Genomic DNA, 20,024 nt, shown 5'->3' with positions numbered 1-20,024 from the left:
CCTCCAACTTTAGGGCCACCTGCTGAACCAGGCTTCCTTGCACTGTTGACAGGATTTCCGGATGTTTTAGGTGCAGGAACCTTGAAGGCTGAAGAAGCTGATGATGGCCTATTTCCATCCACTGATTCTTCATCATCAAAGCTTTTATCTGTACAAAGCATTATCAAAATGTGTCTTAAGAGAACTAAGCTTTGATCCATTTTCCGTAAGACTCAAAAATCAAATAAAGCTATATATAAAATCATAACTTTGTGAGATCTATAATACAAAATAGAGCTCCTTTGAATAAGCATTTATACATTGGCTAACACTATATAAAATAACTGAGTACAATTTAAAATCTGGTTGCAATATTATCATTTTACTATCTATATCTATAAAGTCAAAACATAAAACCAAATATATTAACTCTAAAGACAGAAAAAGCATTTTCCCTTTTTTTGCTGCTAATACAAGCATTTTCTGCCAGCTCCTCCCATAGTGCATCTTCCAGCACACCCTGCCTTATTCCTCACACCCAGATTCTGCAACTTACAATCACAGATCCGTTTGCAAATCAGACGCCTCATTCCTCTGAAAGCTCTTAATTTTCCTCACCCTAGGATGCTCCCAATGGTTCACATGGCCAAATAGAGTAGATCTGATACTAATCAAAGATTCTATCAAAAATAGATAGAAACAACCACAGAACCACCACTGAGGTTTGTGCCGGCATTTTTCTTTCTCTTCCCTGCCCTAGGTACTGTAACAGCCAATCAGCTACAAGGTGACATCATCTTATGGCAGCTACTGCCAGATGAAAGGTAAAAATTCTCCATGAATTTAAAAAATCTCTATGCAGTTGCAATCCTTATTCTGTATCAAAATTTCAAAGGCATTCAATACTAAAGGTTTATAAACCTAAATTTGTATTCGCTTATTTAGCTCACATGAAAATTTATACAAACAGAAAATAAGATTTTATGCAATATTCGTTCTGCTGGTGTGCTTATTATTGCATCATAAAAACATAGAATATCACAGTGCTCATTAGTGTGCATAATTAACTCTGTAATCTAACAATTTGCTGTTTATTTAGGTCACAGAAACCAAAGTGAACAATCTGTTCTCATAAATGATTCTAAAATATTCTATAAAGCTCCTTTTAGAATATTTATGAATGACCACACCAGTATCACCTCCTTGTATAAAATGAAACACCCCCACATCCACATCCCCACCCCAACAAGATGTATGCATTTTACTCGTCCAAGAAGTTGGTTTTCTCTAGGACCCTGCACAATCCAACCACGACAAACAAGATGGGCGAGGCAGAGAGGCAGCTTTTCCACAGGCTTCAGATCAATACACCAGAATCTTTCCCTTTCAATCTGCTTCTCTTACCTATGCAAATACCCAAATCAAGGAGGACTAATCATCCCTACAATCTTAAATACATATTTAAAGGAAATACACCAAACAACTGCTAAAAAACTGTCTAATTAGAAACAAGACAATCAAATAGACACACTAATATAAAGCCACATTCCATTTCGGCAAATGTTTTTCTTAAATAGCACAACTTGCAGGAAAAAAAGTTATCTTCTAGTTAAACAATATGTTTTTCTTTCTTAGCAAAATACTGTAAGGGAGTTAGTTAGGGTCACTTAAAACCTGTGCTCTACGTAGACTACTGTGTTAAAAACACAAATACAATTCCAAATACACTTTTTTTTTTTGCCACCACCATATAAAAAATGTAGCTAGGAGAGACAGTAGACACGCAAATCTAGGGGAAGATGAGTACTGAAACACTGAGTAGCCAGAAGTTCCCATGGAAACAGTGTTCTGTTCTTACAAACACACAAGAATTGAAAAGAGTAAATGTCTCTACTATTTAAAAAAAAAATTAACTCTTAACATTCTCAAACTACTGAGAAATTAGTTTTTAACTTATCAAAATAAGGCTGAAAAAAGTATACAAATCATAACTGCAGCTCAATGAATTTTCACAAAATGGACAGGCCAGTGTAACCAGTCCCCAGAAATAAGATCACTGTCAGCATCCTGTGAGCATCCTCACTGAACCTCCCAAAGTCACCAGTTCCTATCAAATCAAACTGGTCTTGACTTTTAACACCATAGGTTTGTTTTACCCATTTGTGAACTTCACATAAAAGGAATCCCACAACAGATGCTCTGGCACCTGGCTTCTTTTCACTCAATAAAATGTTCGGAAGATTGATTTTCATTTCTTATGTCTTTTTAGTATATGAATGTACCACAACTTATTAATATCCATTCTACTGTTGATGGACATCTGAGTTGTTGCCAGTTTGGATTATTATAAAATAGTACTCATAAGAGGTAAGCAAACAAAGTTAAAAGGTTCTAAGGCTTTTTACCATTATTGTGGAAGTAGCAAACTGCCCTAGGTACAGTAATTTATTTTATATTCTAGTATATGAAAGGCATATATTGTAAACCTCTAGAGCAGTAGTACTCAAAATGTGGTCCAGAACCAGCAGTTGAGCATCACCTGGCAATTTGTTAGAAATGTAAATCCTCGGACCTTAACCCAAATCTACTGAATCAGAAACTCTGGAGTTAGGGGCCCAGCAATCTGAGTATTAACAAGTCCTCCTAATGATTCTGATGCATGATCAAATTTAAGAACCACTGCCCTACAGCAGGACTTGGCAAATGTAGTCTATAAAGGGCTTTGTCATAAATATTTTAGGTTTTACAAAGCATATACATATGCAGTGTCTCTGTGCAACTACTCAATTATACCAATAGTGCCAAAGCAGTGATACATGACATGTAAGCAAATGGGTGTGGCTGTGTTTCAATAAAATTGCATGTGCAAGACAGGAGGGCATCTGGATTTGGCCTGCAAGCAATAGTTTGCCAACCCGTGCTGTAGAGCAACCACTAAAATAGGAGTAAATGTATACATAAACAAACTAATAAAAAAACTAAAATAATAAAAAATAACTGATTGAGAAGCAGCAGGAAAGGAGACAAAAGAAAGCTAAACAAGTGGATAAAAGATAAAGGGGCAAAAATAAAACCAAATATGTCAATAACTACCTTAAATGTAAATGAACTAAATATTCTAAGTAAAAGACTAAGACAGAATTTTAAAAATAGGTTATTTCTCTCCTCCCACTGAAATGTACTGTCTATCAGAGTGAAAAGTTTTGTCTATTTTGCCAACTGCCATGTTTCCAACATGTGGAACAAGGCTCAGAATAGTACATTTCATAGTAGGGAGACTTTGGTCTCCAGTAAAAGCATTAATAGTTATTTGAAACAAAACTCCAAAGGCAAACAAACTATAACCAGTTTTAAAATATCTCCTGAAAGACAATAAATACCTGAGACAAAACACTAAGAAATACAAAAATAAAACTGCTATATTTGAACTTCTATTCTGAAGGCCTGTGGGGCAAAGGGAACAAAATTCAAACATAAGATACAAACTCGCCTGGCCAGGCGTGGCTCAGCAGTTGAGCATCAACCTAGGATGCAGGAGATATCGGTTCGATTCCCGGTCAGGGCACATGCTCGGGTTGAGGGCTCAATCCCCAGTTGGGAGCATGCAGGAGGCAGCCGATCAATGACGACTCTCTCTCATCATTGATGTTTCTATCTCTCTCTCTCTCCCTCTCCCTTCCTCCCTCTGAAATCAATAAAGATATATTTTTTTAAAAAAGATACAAACTCTGACAGGAGAGTCTTCCACCAAAAGTGAGTATACAGTTGCTCTTGAACCATACAGGTTTGAACTGTGCTGGTCTACTTTACTTACATGCAGATTTTTTTCAATAAATACCTGTACTGTATACACCTGCAGTTGGGAGTCCACAGATGTGGAGGGCTACTGTATACACTCATCTACACCATTTTATATAGGGAACTTCAGCATCTGATTTTGGTATCCATGCAGGTCCTAGAACCAATCCCCCTAGGATAATGAGGGTAGTTAAATTTGGGGGGAGTCAAAGGTTATATGCACATTTTCAATTGTATGGGGTGGGAGTTGTACAATTGTTCAAGGGTTAACTGTACTCTCAAGGTTAAAATGAACCATAAGTAAGGCCTTAATTGCTTACAGACTTTTCAAACTTTTCCCAAAAGAGGGCAACAGAGAAGTAAATCAAATGGAGTACTTCATTTAGATCAAATGCTTGGGCAGTGGAGAAGCTCAAGCCCTTAAACTCAGTAGGCTCACGCTTGTAGTACTCCCAAGCAAGAGCTGAAGTAAATGCAAAATTTTCCTACAAGAAAGTCTCTGGCCTCACATTATTTGCAAAATAATTTTCCAAAGGTCACTTAGCATGAGAGGAAACAACTCACTAGGAGCAAGGATAAATAGAAAGAAAGAGACAATAGGAACAGATCCACTTTAAATCCTAGAATTATCAAGCATAGACTATAAAATATCTATACTTGGAAGCTTTTACTAGGCAAGCTTGAAAATAACTTCAGGGATGAGAAAATTATAAAACAGTGACATCGATTAGTTTAAAACAATCAAACAGAACTTCTAGAAGTAAAAATAACTGAGATTTAAATTCAGTGGGCAGCAGGTACAACAGTTGATTAGACACAGCTCAAGGGATCATTAATGAACTGCAAAATAAATTAGAAAAAAATCACCTAGGATCCATGCAGTAGGCGCTTTAGTATTTGCTGAATAAGCAAAAAAGGACCCAATACAGAAAGCAAACTATACATGTAACTATGCTGACACCTCTGTTCTCACTCCAATGTTTCAAAAAGACAATACTATGGTTTGGTGCAGAAACAAACAAAGTGAGCGTATTAAAAAGAACTAGAGAATACAAACTGATAACGTGAGCAGGCTGTAGTGGTCGTGTGTGTGATGATGTAAAGGAGAGAAAATGGAGGGGAGAGCCTGGTGAGAGGAAAAGGAGATGGAAATGCAGGAGGAGGGACAGATACAAGAGGAGATGACGGAGGAGGCGGCAGGAGGAAAAACGAATGGTGACAGAGGGAGGATGGAGGAGGCCCACGTGGGGGAAGAAATGGCAGGGGAAATGGAGGTGAGGAGGAGGAGGAAATGGAAATAGGGGAATACATGGGGGGTAAGAGGAGGGAGAGAAGGACAGGCAGAGAGAGGGGGAGAGGGAATAGCCCGAGCAGGCTGAGGCTTTACCTTCTGGTATCGTCCCACTATACCTGAAAACTGTTCCCCGTAAGCACTGACCTGCTGTAGGCCCACGATTCCGTATCTGCACGCCTGAAAGCTAAAAGCTCTCAAAGGCTTTTGTATTCAATTCATCTGACAGCAAAATCTGAACTGACCTGAACTCAGTGTAAGCCAAAACATAATGTGAACTAACATAAGGCTATTTATTGCCTTTATTTCACATACTGCAAAAAATATTAATGTGCTTGATTACAGGTACAGCCCCAAACCCAGCTGGGATTGCTATCTAATACATGGTGTGCGACCATATTACTGCTCTAATGTCTAACATATTCTGAATTCCAAAATCCAAGTGGTCCTCACGATTTCAGATAAGAAATATAAATTGCCCTGGCTGGTGGTTCAGTTGGTTGGAGCATCGTCCCATACACCAAAAGGTTCCAGGTTTGATTCCCAGCAGGACACATACCTTGGTTGTGGGTTCGATCCCCAGTCAGGACATGTACAGGAAGCAAATGATCAATGTTTCTCTCCCCTTCCCCCCTCCTCTAAAATCAATAAAAACATATCTTCAGGTGAGGATTTTAAAAAAAGAAATTATAAATTTATATTACCATTATCAAGTCTCTTCCCTTTTTTTTCTTTATCCCTTAAAAGAAAAGCCATATATGTATTAAAATGGCCATTCAAACTTCCCACTTCACTTTTGTGGGTATGTGTATTCCAAAACATGAAATCTCTGCTTCTAAATTCATATAAAAGATGAAAAACAGCTCCATGGCAAACATGGAGCAAGCCAAAGATTTTATACCATGGTCTGATCTTTTAAAAAAATTATTTTGTGTGAATTTTCCTCAGTGAACCAACCAATCAGTTCAGTTAGAAGAACCCACAAGACAATAGACTTTCGTAAACAAAAATAGATTCTGTTTCATATTAACTAGTTTCTTATACCAAAGTTCCTCTTTTCACTTGAAGCTATATCCTTCCTTATTCTAATTAAAACAAAGAGTGACAGCACTGTGAATTTCTGAACATTTTCACACTTTTGCATATTTAGCAATGATCATGGTTACATCTAACAACTAAATTAGCAACTGATACTAAGAATCAATAATCCCTATAAACTATTATATCATCTGTATCTCAGAAAATTTAAAGAAATTTGAGTTGTCTGCACGCTCCACAATGCTTTTACAATAGGATATTTTCCTTGGCTTTCTTCTGACCTCACAGGTCCCTCTTGCTCAGTCTCTTCCTTTTACCCAACCATTAAATGCTGAATATCCTCCTCTCCAGACTACGTGCTTTTTTATTTTTTTTATTTTTTAAATATATATTTTTATTGATTTCAGAGAGAGGAAAGGAGAGGGGGAGAAAGAGAGAGAGAAACACCAATGATGAGAGAGTCATTGATTGGCTGCCTCCTGCACGCCTCCTACTGGGGATCGAGCCCGCAACCCAGGCATGTGTCCTGACCAGGAATCAAACCCTGATTGCCTGGATCCTAGGTTGACACTCAACCGCTGAGCCACACCTGGCCCGGCTACATGCTTTTTAAATGGCTTCATCAATTCTCAGTAGTTTTAAATATCTTCTATATGCCAACAATTTTCAAATGTTTGTCTCCAGCCTGAACCATCTCTCAATTTCAGACCTAAATATTCAACTGCCTTTTAGAAATCTCCCCTGTGAATGTCTCAAAGGCATCTCCTAATCTGACACAGGTAACCTAACACCAACTTCACCTCCAAACCCGTCTCCCTGTCTTCCCCTATGCCAGTAAATGATATCATCATCGAGGCAGCTCAAGCTCACAACCTGGGAGACTCATTCCAAGCTCTCTCCTCTGCTCTGCGTGGATTGTCTGTCAACAGTTCTTGTTGTATAACTCCAAGTTATACACACCTAGTTCTCTTTACTTCTGCTGCCACTCCTAGTCTAAAACCAGACCAATATCTCTGCCTAGATTGCTACAACTTCTTAACTGGTCTCCTTGCTTCCATTCTTGACCTTCCAAACCACAAAGTAGATAATGCAATCCTCTAAAAAAAAAATAATTTGGACCAATGGCTGCTGAAACCGTTAAGTGAAAGACGGATAGGGAACTTTATATGAGGCTGATAACACCTGAACCCACTACTCAATATTAATACAACAAAGACAATCAGGCAGTGTATGCCTTCTGACAAAAAATATACAATAAGACCTACAAAAATTTGTGCCAAAAGGGAAAAAAAAACACCAAGAAAAAAACCCAGAAACAAAACAATCAGATCTGATTCTGATGGAGCCATTAGCAGAATTTTCAATTTTCAGGAAACACAGGTGATTTAAAAACATAAAAAACAAAACAAAACATAAAACCACACGGCAATGCAATCAACAAAATTCAGTACGTGGGAAAACTTTACCTGACAGGTGTTTTTTCCCCCCAACAAATAAATGGTGAGAGGAGAACAAGACAGACAACTGCTTTAAATAAATAGAACCTTAAGAGGTATATCAACCAACTGCAATGGCAAACTTTGTTTGAATCCCAATTTAAATGTAAAAAGATCTTTATGAAACAATTAAGGAAATATGCGCGCGCGCGCGCGCGCGCGCGCGCACACACACACACACACACACATCTCTCAGTCCAGCAAGATAGTAGGGCTGGGGAAGATAGGTAGGAATACTGATGACTACAAATAGGTTATGTACTGATAATTTCTTGAAAATGGATAATGGGTGGTAATAGAGGTTTATCACAATATTCTCTATTTCTGGGTATGTTTGAAATTTTTCCTTAAAAATATAATTTGAATCACTTTACTCTCTTCCTTAAAACCCTGCAATGGAAACCCAATAAAATGATAAGTAACATCATAAGAGCAAAGAAAATGAGGCAGGGCAAAGAGTATGTGAAATCAGCACCTAAAAGCAGCAAATTCTCATAATATGCAAGTACAAAGGACGGAAGGCTTTTGAAGACCACCATCACAGCAAAGCTGCAACTTATGATTCTCAGAAGCCTACTAAAACTGATCTACCTTTGAGTATGACAGAAGTGATAGTTTCTAAGCCAGAAAGAACAGGAATGACTAGCAAGGAACAATTGAAAATCTACGGAATGATTTCATCATTAAGCTCTTCCCACCCTCAACGCAGGGAGCTCAATATGTTACATACAGGTGTGTATGTGCATGCTTACACACACACACAATTCTGTAACAATGGAGCCATCAGAAAAGGAAAATCAAAGTTCTTGGAACCATTTGAACTTTACTTGGCAAAATTAAATTTAATAAAAGGAATGGATGAGAGTCAAGGAAATCTCCCAGAATACAGGGTGAAAGGGATGTAAAACTCAGAAGACAAACAAAATAGACACAGTGAATCAACCCGGGAGCTTCAACAGCTGACTAATAACAATTCCATAAGGAGAGACTAAAGCTAATGAATGGGAGAAACTTATGGGGGGAAAATAACAGAAAATTTCCCAGGGCTAAAAGAAAACACATGCGCTCAGAAGTAAAATAATCAAACAGTAAAAACTTAAAATGTCTTCATTAAAACTAAAATGAAAAATTTCAGCAAAACAATTAGAAATTAAAAATCCAAATGCTTCAAAATAAAACAATGGCCAAATGTTAATATTCACTTGAAGATGCTGTGTCCTCAGCAGCAGTGAGTCTTAAATAAAACTATTTTATTTATAAAAAAAGGAAGTTTATTTCATACAAAGTTTAATAGAGGCCAAAAAATTTGATCAAGAATCTTAAAATTTCTAGAAAGGTATTAACTATTTGAAGACATTTACCCTTTTCTTTAAAAGGGCCCTTTAAAAATTCAAGACTTTCAATATTCCAATGAAGTAAAGGGGCAAACACAATTTAAACCATTATTTGGTATTAATAAAATTAACATATTTCATGAAAACATAATATAAAGCTAAGTAATAAATGCAGCTCATAATAAGATTTATTTAGAACCTTTACAAAATCTAGTCATTTCAGGTAAATTTTCATGACAGCTACAGGTTGGTCATAACAGCTGTCAAGAACATCAACTATACCATTCTACAAAGAAAAGATGCAAACCTTTTCTTGAAGATTCAGGTTCATTAGCAACATCATGTCTGAGGATGTTGCTACTGGTGCCCAAAGCCTTGCACCCAAATGGGTAAATGGGCCTGCTTCCAGAAGTCCAAGATTTTCAATCTTAGTGCCTACTACTTACTGCCTATATTATTGCTAAATAGCTCAATCTTTTGTCCCTTGTAATTTACTGTTTCTCCTTATAGACTTTTTTCTCCGTATCATTGCTCCTAGAAGAAAAGTTTGGCCTTTTCACCGGTAAGTTATAGAGTTGCTTTCTTTCAGTGATTTAAATTACCCAATCATAGAATATTCCAGGGTATGAAAGAGATCTATTCAGTATTCAGCATAATTTCTTACTATTGTTCCCTAGCCCCCAAACCAGTAGTTATATGTCATTTTGGAGTGGTCCCAGAAGGCTTACCTCTACAAAGCCAAAGTTATATCAACTATACATTTTTAAAAAGATTCATGCTTGAAATAATAAACTGTGTTGAAATATTAAAAGTTTACAAATAGCCTATTTGCAACAAAACCTTATTTCTTTCCAGCCACACTGCAGCATAACAAAAGGCCAAATTCCTCTCATGAGCTTTTGAGACAGATTGCAGGGCTCAGCACCACATAATAATCCTACAGGTTTTTAACTCTATCAGGTTTGACTGCCCAGTTACTTCACAATCACCTGACTGCTTAGTATTATAATCTTGGGTATGGATAAATACAACTAAAAAGAAAGATACCTGAAACTCTTCTACTGATAGTCTTTATAGTGCTTCACAAATCCAAGTTTACTGAAGTCAAGCTTATATAACACATTTAACAGATAATAGATTAATAATCAGAGCATATAAAGAGCATCTATAAACAGGCAACAAAAAAGTCAAATCATCAAAAAGCTGCCTAAGGATGCCAGAAGGCAATCCACAGAAAAGGAAATACAAATAAACAAATGTATGAAGATGATCAACCTTATTAGAAAGTAGAGATGCTTTGAAAAGAGTAAGATATTTTCACTCATCTGATAGGCAAATTTTAAAAAGATTAATAACAACAAAACCTGAAAAGAATGCAGGGTAACAGGCACTGTTAGTGGTAAGTGGTAAAGCCTCTTTTGGAGGAAATTAGCTAGAGATGACACAATTTGAAATAAAAACCTTTGATCCAGTAATTCTACTTCTAGACTATTTTTAAAAATATATACATGTGGGTGTATGTGTGTATACACACATATGTTTATACAAAGGTGTTTTTTCACAATCATCTAGAAAAACTGTGATTAAACAATCTAAAACTCCATAGAAGAAGAAATGGCTATGAGATATCCATACTATGGAATTCTATGCAACAGTTCAAATAAATGAAGCCGTTACACATGATTACATTAAAAAAAAATCTCTATGCTATACATTGAGTACATAGCAAATGGCAAATATACATTCAGAATGATATAATTTATGTAAATACAGGAAAAGCAAAACCATTTATTTTGATACTCAGTATACACGTAAGGCACAGTAAAAGGTATGAAAGACAAACTCCATACTAATAAAAGTATGGAGTGTTCATCTCTGTTTATACTTGGGATTGAGGCTTAGAGGTAGTTCTGAGGGGAATTTTGCTCTATACTCATTGCTTGAATTTTGAAAAGATTGTATTTGCGTTAAGTTCATAATTTAAAATGAAGGAATAAAAAACAACATAGGACTAGAGTAATCCATTTGTTATATATATGTTCACATGATACTAGTATGGTACATGTGCATTATATGTGAGAGACTAAATATATAGAGGAATATATAAGAACATGTTAATAACTATAAGTCTCAAAATACAGATATAGAGAGGTATATATATCTTTACTGTTTATTGTGTAGACTTTTAAATTTTTAATAAAGGTGTATTACTTTAATTATCAATCAAATACAATAAAGGAAATTCCATTTTGAAGAATGAACAGAGAGGTTACCCTCTGAGCTTTATAAGAGGTTGCTACTTTGATTTTTTAAATCAAGACATTCCTAAACAGTCTGAATGCATTTACATACCACCTGACAATAGAAAAACTAAAGTAAATATACGCTGATAGTTAGTGAACCTATATATTTAAGAAATAAAATCTGCATATGCCGCAAATCAAATGAATGATTTAGAGTTGCCTATAAATTAAGATTTAAACAAACGAACTTGGCAATGTCCTTAAATATATAAAAACTTGATGGCTTTTACCTTAAAAATTAGTAGTTACAATTATATTGTTATTTATTTACATAAGGACACACAGAACAGTTACAAAAATTCTTTTTTTAATATAAATTCTTGGAGCCCGGCCAGGCGTGGCTCAGCGATTGAGCGTCGACCTAGGATCCAGGCGATCAGGGTTCGATTCCTGGTCAGGACACATGCCCGGTTGAGGGCTTGATCAATGACTCTCTCATCATTGATGTTTCTATCTCTCTCTCTCCCTCTCCTTTCCTCTCTCTGAAATCAATAAAGATATATTTAAAATATATATATATGTAAATTCTTGGAATAAACCGTAACAAAACGCAAAACCAGACTTGCTATCCTATTTCTATCCACATGCACGTATGGTTTAAGTGACCATTTACTAGCATCATTCAGTAAGTATACATCCTATTCCTCAGAGTCCCAAGGGGACGCCCTCCTCAGAGGGACATCACTACACAGTCACAAGGAAGTCTGAAACTTAGAGCTGAAACTCCCAAACACTGTCAGTCTTCCTTAAGAACCCAGTGAAAAAAATGCACAAACATTTCTGAGTTACCCCAAATTCCCCTTCATACATCTCTAGTTTTGAAGCGATGAGAAAGTATACCTCTAGGCATCTCAACAAAAGATTTAATAGTGAAGAAAGGAAGAAAATCTCAAGTATTAAGCGTTATGAAGGACAATACAAGTACACCAGATTTGGCTCTAGTTTGCTCCCTGTGCCTGGGACTTACGACCTCAGCAAGCCTCAGCTTTCCAATCTGTGAAATGAAAATACCAAAATACTCTGTATACCTCACAGAGTTTCCTGTACCCGAGAAGTTAATGTATACTAAGTACATGGAAGTGCTTTGGGAAACTAAAATGCACCACGGAATTTTTTAGATTACTGTTACCACAAGAAAGCACTGGCAAAATCAATTTTAATCAAATTAATATCCTATATAGAACTTGTAAAAGACCAAATATCTTCTAGAGAATTATTTACTAGGGACACTGACAAATCACAAGCATATTAACTGAACTATTGTACATGGCAAGCCATTTTGCTTCTTTAACTACTTTATAGCACAGAATTCTACTTGTTGTCAAATACAACAGGAAAGATGTCAAGCTAGTTAACCAAACCTTCCTGCCAAAATCTATCATTCTTCCAAAGGCTATGCTCTCTCTTTAAAGCTTTTGCATATATTCCATGTTTCTTCCAATATCGCTTCTTCATATCCACCACCAAAGACTGAGGGGGGCTTGTTTGGGTCGTAAGGTAAATTGTCATCTTATACTTGCCAGATCCCACACAGACATATCAAGTAGAAAAAGATACCAAATGATAAGTAAGCACACACGTGCATACATGCATACATGAGTGTGTACACACACACACACACACACACACACAGGCGCACACACATACACAGCCTTCATTCTTTAGGGAGAAATATATTCCTTACAGAGCAAATGATCGTCACTTTAAAAGGAAGTGTATAACACAAGCAAAAGAAGAAAAATAAATCTTACTCACCATCTCCCATAGCCATTCAGATGGTCCAGGGAGCGCTCTCAAACCAAGAGGTCAAACGGCACAGCAAATAAATGCAGCTCAGTGCCTGCGCCACTGGGCTCGGCCTGCAGCCTGCAGACACCGGGAGCACTGTGTGACCCAGGCCGCGCTGCAGCTCTGCACCGCAATAGCCAACAGCTGCTACTCCACTTCAAAATAAAAGTCTGGGGTCTCGCTGTAAACCCTCGTCTATTTAGCAGAGCCTAGCAGTGCTTGATCAAGATTATTTGTTAACTGCACACAGGCAGTTAGGTACAGGTTATGATGTTTCTCCTTGTACTGACCGACTCAAATTTAATGTAAGAAAAGCTCTGAGAACCAATAAATGCCATTCCACTGGGGGACTTTTAATGCAATCATCAAAACACAAGGCATGTGTTCAGCAATCATTTTCTGCTTCCCTAAAGATATCCATGTAATCAGTAACAATCACATGATCTGATGGGTTAACTGATTTGCACCTTTTTAAAAGGTTTTCATCCTTTTAATATTTACAACAGAAGATTGCTAGAAGTGCACAAACAGGAATAGCCCAGTTTCCATGATTAACTGCTCTCATTATGCAGGAAGCATTTCTGGCTGCCGTAAACAAATCACGTCAAAGGCAGCCCATCAAAGGCTGTTCTGTGTGTGGACAGCAGGGCCAAGCAGAACAAAGCTTGCTTCTGGTGGAGACAGAACCTTGCCAGTGCGCAGCTGCAGGGACACGGAGCACCCTCCATCCAAGCTACACAACCATCAGCACATTGTCAAGCTCGGAGAAAGCCCTGGGGCTCACGGTCACAAACAGCTACCTTTAAAAATCAACCTAAGAAGAAGTGCTATGCTTTTCACCACAGGGTACGTTATAAACATATTAAAAAAGCTAAACTGTAGGTTACCTTACTACCTCTAATTAGCCAAATATCAAGGTGATTTGAAAGCCTAGTTTCTATGCATTATTTTATAGCCAGCCTCCTAGAGCAATTCTTTTCCTAGCAATTGTTTCAAACAGAGAAGCTGGGAAATATTTTTTACAATGATTACACGCCAAGACTGCAATAGGTCCTACACACACACTAGACAAATCAGAATTATTCACAGTTTTTTTCACAGTGAAAGAAAAAGATGTGCAGTCAGAGCCACCAACACTGTTGGTGTTTACATCTCGATTAGCGTAGGAGACTGTCTGGAAAGTTCCATGGTGACACCAGGCCCTGCTGTAATAGCAGGCCTGCAATTTTCAGTCTTTTCCTTCCAGCAGGGCTGGTGTCGCCTCCTTTCAGCCACAATCTGATTAATTTTAAATCCAGCTTCCTTCTACTAGCAGAGCTAATGCCATTGCACTTAGGGGTTCTGCCTAACTTACACTTTGTAATACAAGAATTAAAGTCAGACTTGAGACACCCGCAAGACAAAAAATGCTGTGCATTTCTCACTATTTCTAAACTAAATGAAATGTTCAAATCTCAGATGATACAAATTTACTGTGTATTCTTCCAACCCAGCCCTAGCCTCACTGGGCTCTAACCAGCCCTTGGCCTCCCTTCTGTTTTTCAAATATACGAAGTCCTTTTCTACCTCTGAGCCTTTATGGTGACATTTTCTCTGCCCCAAACGCTTTTCCTACCATTTATCCCATGACTAGCTCATTCTCCCTTATCAGGGCTCAATTCATATATGTCAACTCTCAGAGAAATTTGCCCCACTATTCTGAAATGGCATCACTGAGTTACTTGCCAACTCCATATCCTACTTACTTCACTTAATGACTTAAGATGACGGCTTTTAGCTATAATGACTCTTAAAAAGTCATACCACTTTTACAACAAATCCTCTGTTTTTTGCTTTTGTCTGTATTAAGCAAAACGACTTTTCATTCCAAAACACTCTAAATCAATATAAGTAGTGTGATGTTTCATCATTATGGTTTAAAATATTTTTCTTACCGTAACAGTTTCTAGTCACAGAATATCATACGGAACAAATCTGAATTAAATGCTATGTTTGAGTGAATTCACAACAATTTGCTTTGCATATGTACACAGAGTGATAGAAAGAAAAGGTAGTATCTTTAATGGCTCTTCCTTCACTCTGTTATGTGCATGAACTATTTTTATAGGTTTTCATGTTGAGCCTTTATTTTGACCTAAAACACTTTCCTGTTCTATTATTTTTTTTAAAAAGGTTTTTGTATTGTTGGTTTTTTTTTTAAGAGAGGAAGGGAGAGAAACATTGATGTGAGAGAGAAACATGGATTGGCTGCCTCCTGCATGCCCCCTACCGGGTATAGGGCCCACAACCCGGGCATGTGGCCCCACTGGAAACTGAATGGGCAACCTTTTAGTGCATGGGATGATGTCCAACCAACTGAGCCACACTGGCCAAGCCCTGTTCTCTTACTTTTATGTTACAGTTTTAGTTTGAGTGTACAATAACAATGAGCCAACAAAGGACTGAAAATTTTGTGTGGAAATATTGTGTAAAAATGCAAAAGGAGTTGAATAAGCCTTCTTTACATACTTGAGGTACAAACTATTCTTTGCACTTAAATTGTTACTTATGAAAATGTGTTTTCAGTGTTCAACTGATACATTTTTCTACCTGTGAAAATTATTCAAGTATCTGGGGTTGAGATGAAACATACTATAATATTAGTGGAAATAACATTTTCATTCAATGGTTTTTGATTTGGCAGCAAGGATTTTAGAAATAATTTAATTTCATTAAATTCATTAAACAAAAGGTAACTAACTGTATTTCTTTCATCACCAACTGTAATCTCTGGATACCCATTTGTTCACTTGTTTATGATCTCTTCTCCCTTACTAGAATGTAGGCTCGCTAAGGCAGAATCTTTAACTGTCCTCTTCACTGTTTTGTGACATTATCTAATTCACGTTTTAAGATCATTCTCACTTCTAGATAGAAAACAGATTCCAGGGGGCAAACATGGAACAGAAATCTACTGTAGTAATCTAGGTAAAAACTAAAGGAGATTTAGAGTGGGGTTTTAGCAGTGGAGATGGAAATAGCAATTTGGGATGTATCAATATTTCAGGGGAACAAATGACTAATTAGTTAGACTACTCAGTAAATGACTAATTAGGAATCAATTCAAATTTCTAGCCTGAGCTGATGGGGGTACCAGTGACTAAAACTGGTAAACTGGGGGAAGAAAAGATTTGAAGGAAAGGAAGAAACAACAGGGTTTAAATTTTGGACATATTAAGCCTAGAATGCTCATTAGGCATCCAAATGGAAATGTCACAGAGACTAGCATATCTAAAGCCTAGGGGGAAATTGAATGAGGGTAGAACTACACATTTAAGAGTCATCAGCAAGCCTGGCCAGTGTTGCTTAGTGGTCAGAGCAACAGCCCTCACACTGAAGGGTCACAAGTTTGATTTTCGGTCAAGGGCACATCTCTCTCTCTCTCTCTCTCTCTCTCTCTCTCCCCCCCCCACCCTCCCTTCCACTCTCTTTAAAAATAGAGGGAGAGGAGGAGGGTGGGGGGCTGCCAACATGATAAACAGGCTTCCCTCTTCCAGTCTCCTCCCTTATTAACCAGGCCATTAAAGTATTTTTCAATGACAACATATTGTTATCAAAAACATCATGACCAATTTCTACACCACAATATATATATTACAGACTTCAACATTCACATTTTACCATACTTATCAATATTCAGATAATCTCCAATACAAAAAAATCTCTGAAGACTCCCTCAAGAGAAATAAATAGTAGATACTAACCCCAAGCCTCCTTGTTTATGAAGAAATAAACAAAAGAAGAAACGAGCTAAAATAGGGAACAAAATGATCTTCTATTTTGAAGGTAAGAGAAATAACCTCACAAAATACAAGAATGACAGTAATTTCAAAGTAAGCCACACCAAATAATATCTTAAGTTTATAATATGCACTATACTCTTTTTCTTAGAGTTGAAACTACAAAGTCTAGAATACACAAATGAGAATGCACTGTAAATGGTATGAAAACACAGAAGTCTTAATTCAAGGAATTTTAACAACTCTTCACCTTCCTGCTGTTTCTGGTTTCTATGGAAATGGACAGAGGTACTTGCTGGAAAAATAAGGGCAAGCACTTTAACTTAAAACACCTTCTATTCAAGGAGTGAGAAATAGCTGGCAGTCAGGGTGAGGACCAGCAGTGTTGAAGTCAATTTATGCTTCTGGAACTAAGTTTAGATTAGGGTAGACACAAGCTTTTTAGCACTAAATTCTCACTCCATCTGCCTTCCTGAAAAAAACAAGGCTCAATCTTGGTTTAATCCAGAGGGGGAAAAACCACTAAATTATATTAGAAACTAGTTTTCCTATTATTTAACTACACAACTCAACAACTCATACACCAATTTTTTTCTCCAGCATCACTTACATAGCACTAAATTAATCATACTTTCTTTAATATGAACCTAATTTCCTAGGTAAAATGCCACCCATACTATCTTTAGAAATAGAATATATTCTTTACTTATAAGGCTAATCAATAATTAAAGACTGAAGTCTAAGTAAATGCTACCCATAAAACCAAATACAATCTAATATCCTTATAAAAAGTAGAGCAACTACAAAATCAAATAAACACCAGATACTAACCCCAATCTGTGTGAATTCCAACCTCTATATAAGTAAGAAGCCAAAGATGATTACATTGGTAAAGTTCCTATGTCTGTGTCTCTTCAACAGTCATCACTGATAGTCTACACAGAGGTGTAAGAGAGCCCATCAACCCCACAATTTCTACTAAAAACAGCTAAGTAAAGCAATTACTCTGGGGATGGAAAACACATATCATGCATCAAACGTGGAGGGCAAGAAGGTCATCATATTTTCAACCCAGAAGATACAAAAAATAGGCAAAAGAACAGGATCACTTTACACAATTGAGTACAACCATTATTAAATTTTCACTTACTCCAAGAGTCAGAAAATATATAATGACCAGCAGGATGCAAAGACTTTATTAGATCCTAACTAAGTTTTAAGTCACAAAATCAAATCTGATATAACAGTTGACTTGAAAACATACTTTAGTGTCTAAAAGTTTATTAATAATCTTAGAAATGTTTAAGAACTGGAAAAACTTAATTATTCTTACCTTTGCAGACACTCAAAATCATACCACCTGAATTTTGCATTTCATCAAATTTGGCAAATATTGTTTCTAATCTGGGAATAAAGAATAAATTGTGTTTGTTTTATATACACTTGAATGAGAAACAATTCTTTTCACCATTTCCCGGAGGGGAAAAAAAATTCCAGGGATTCAGTTAGTTCTACACAACTCTCTTTAACAATGAACTCACCGGAAAGACAAAACTCATCTCTCTTCAGTTGAGAGAACCGCCAAATATAGGTAGCACTCTACACACTTGTAGGTATATTTGTGAAAAGATAACTTTTACACAGAGCAGTTTCCCATGTTTCATCATAAAATCATCTGATTGATGCTACTCTACCCATTCAGGATTTTCTTTTTGACTAAGTTTTAAAGGTAGTGACTGATTCTTATACAGCTTTCTGTTAGCCTATATGTTGTATAGTACCTTTCAACAGCAAGTACGCAAAAAATAATTAATGAAAAGATTAATATTTTTACTAAATCCTTGCCCAAGCATCTTCCAAATTATGACCATACTGCCTGGTATCAAAAGATAGTTACCTACGCCCCGGCCAGGTGGTTCAGTTGGTTGGAGCGTCATCCTGTGCACTAAAAGGTTGCGCATTAGATTCCTGACCAGAGCACATACCTAGGTTGAGGGTTCGACATCTGGCCGGGGCGCACATGGGGCGGGAGGGCAATCAATCAATGTTTCTCTCTCACATCAATATTTTTCTCTCAAAAGAAGTAAATAATATGTGAGTATATAATAAAACAGTATCCAAAAATTTACAGGATCTAAAAACTTTTTAAGCAAGGATAACTTATATATCCTTTTGTATATTTTGAATTTTAAAACGTTTCAGAAAATTGAACCCATTTCAAAAAAACATATGAAATTAAAGTTTTTAAAACCAGTAGCAAAAAAATTAAACAAATTTAGCAAGACTTACCTAGCAGGGGGAATTCCTCTCTTAGGAAGGTCCACTCTTACTTTCTCTCCTACATGTCTATAAATCTCCACTATAGCCAATATTGCAGCATCTCTCACCTGCCAAAGGATTCAGAATTTTGAAAAAAGTATGTAAGATACAACAAAATACTTCACATCAAGGAAACATCATACTAACAGACAAACTTGAAGCTCCAAGTTGGTTTTAATGTCTGAACCCTTAAGAGATTATGGCAGGTCATTAACCAAAAAAAGCAAGAGGACCTGCCAAGAAACCTCTGGAGAAACCTTGTGAAAGGTCTTACAAAAATCTAAAGAAAATGTAAATAGAAGTTACTAATTTGGCTTTTAAAAAGTCATCTTTTTAGAATAAGATTGTATAAAGAACTGCCAATAATAGTATTAATACAAATAATTATCACAGTTAATGTATTTTCCTGGAACAAAATTGTCTTTCAGGAATGTGGCCTGAGCCCAGCCAGGCGTGGCTCAGTGGCTGAGCATCGACCTAGGATCCAGGCGATCGGGGTTCGATTCCCGGTCAGGGCACATGCCCGGGTTGCAGGCTGCAGCCGATCAATGACTCTCTCATCATTGATGTTTCTGTCTCTCTCTCTCCCTCTCCTTTCCTCTCTCTGAAATCAATAAGGTATATTTAAAAAAAAAAAAAAAAAAAGAATGTGGCCTGAACTCAGATATTTTATACACCAATGTTCACAATATCATTATTCAAAATATCCAAAAAGTGGAGATGACCCAAATATCCATGCATGAATGAATGGATTAAAAAACTGGTATATACATACAATGAAATATTATTCAGTCTTAAAAAGGAAAGGAAATTCTGACACATGATACAACATGAATGAACCTTGAGGACATTATTCTAAGAGATATGCTAGATACAAAAGTACAAATATTGTATGACTC

At 36.7% G+C, this 20,024-nt stretch overlaps 1 protein-coding gene across 4 annotated transcripts in view; it reads right to left on the bottom strand.

Annotated features, from left to right (window-relative positions):
• CLASP2 (cytoplasmic linker associated protein 2) overlaps positions 1 to 20,024 on the bottom strand; it is a 119,218-nt gene that overhangs the window by 84,092 nt on the left and 15,102 nt on the right. For 3 of the 4 annotated variants that reach the window (XM_087824879.1, XM_087824882.1, XM_087824880.1), the window contains exons 6-8: positions 19,096 to 19,193; positions 18,140 to 18,210; positions 2 to 148 (exon numbers count right to left, since the gene is read on the bottom strand). In XM_087824879.1, the coding sequence (XP_087681005.1) occupies positions 2 to 148; positions 18,140 to 18,210; positions 19,096 to 19,193 (316 nt within the window). Of the gene's footprint in view, position 1; positions 149 to 12,994; positions 13,095 to 18,139; positions 18,211 to 19,095; positions 19,194 to 20,024 lie in introns of those variants that run through there. The other variant, XM_087824883.1, reaches the window with a different exon arrangement.

This window comes from Miniopterus natalensis, chromosome 15, assembly GCF_054644295.1.
Source record: "Miniopterus natalensis isolate mMinNat1 chromosome 15, mMinNat1.hap1, whole genome shotgun sequence".
In the NCBI taxonomy this organism is placed as follows: Eukaryota; Metazoa; Chordata; class Mammalia; order Chiroptera; family Miniopteridae; genus Miniopterus; species Miniopterus natalensis.
The sequence above is the reverse complement of the archived record's forward strand: the minus strand, read 5'-3'. Positions and strand labels throughout refer to the sequence as shown.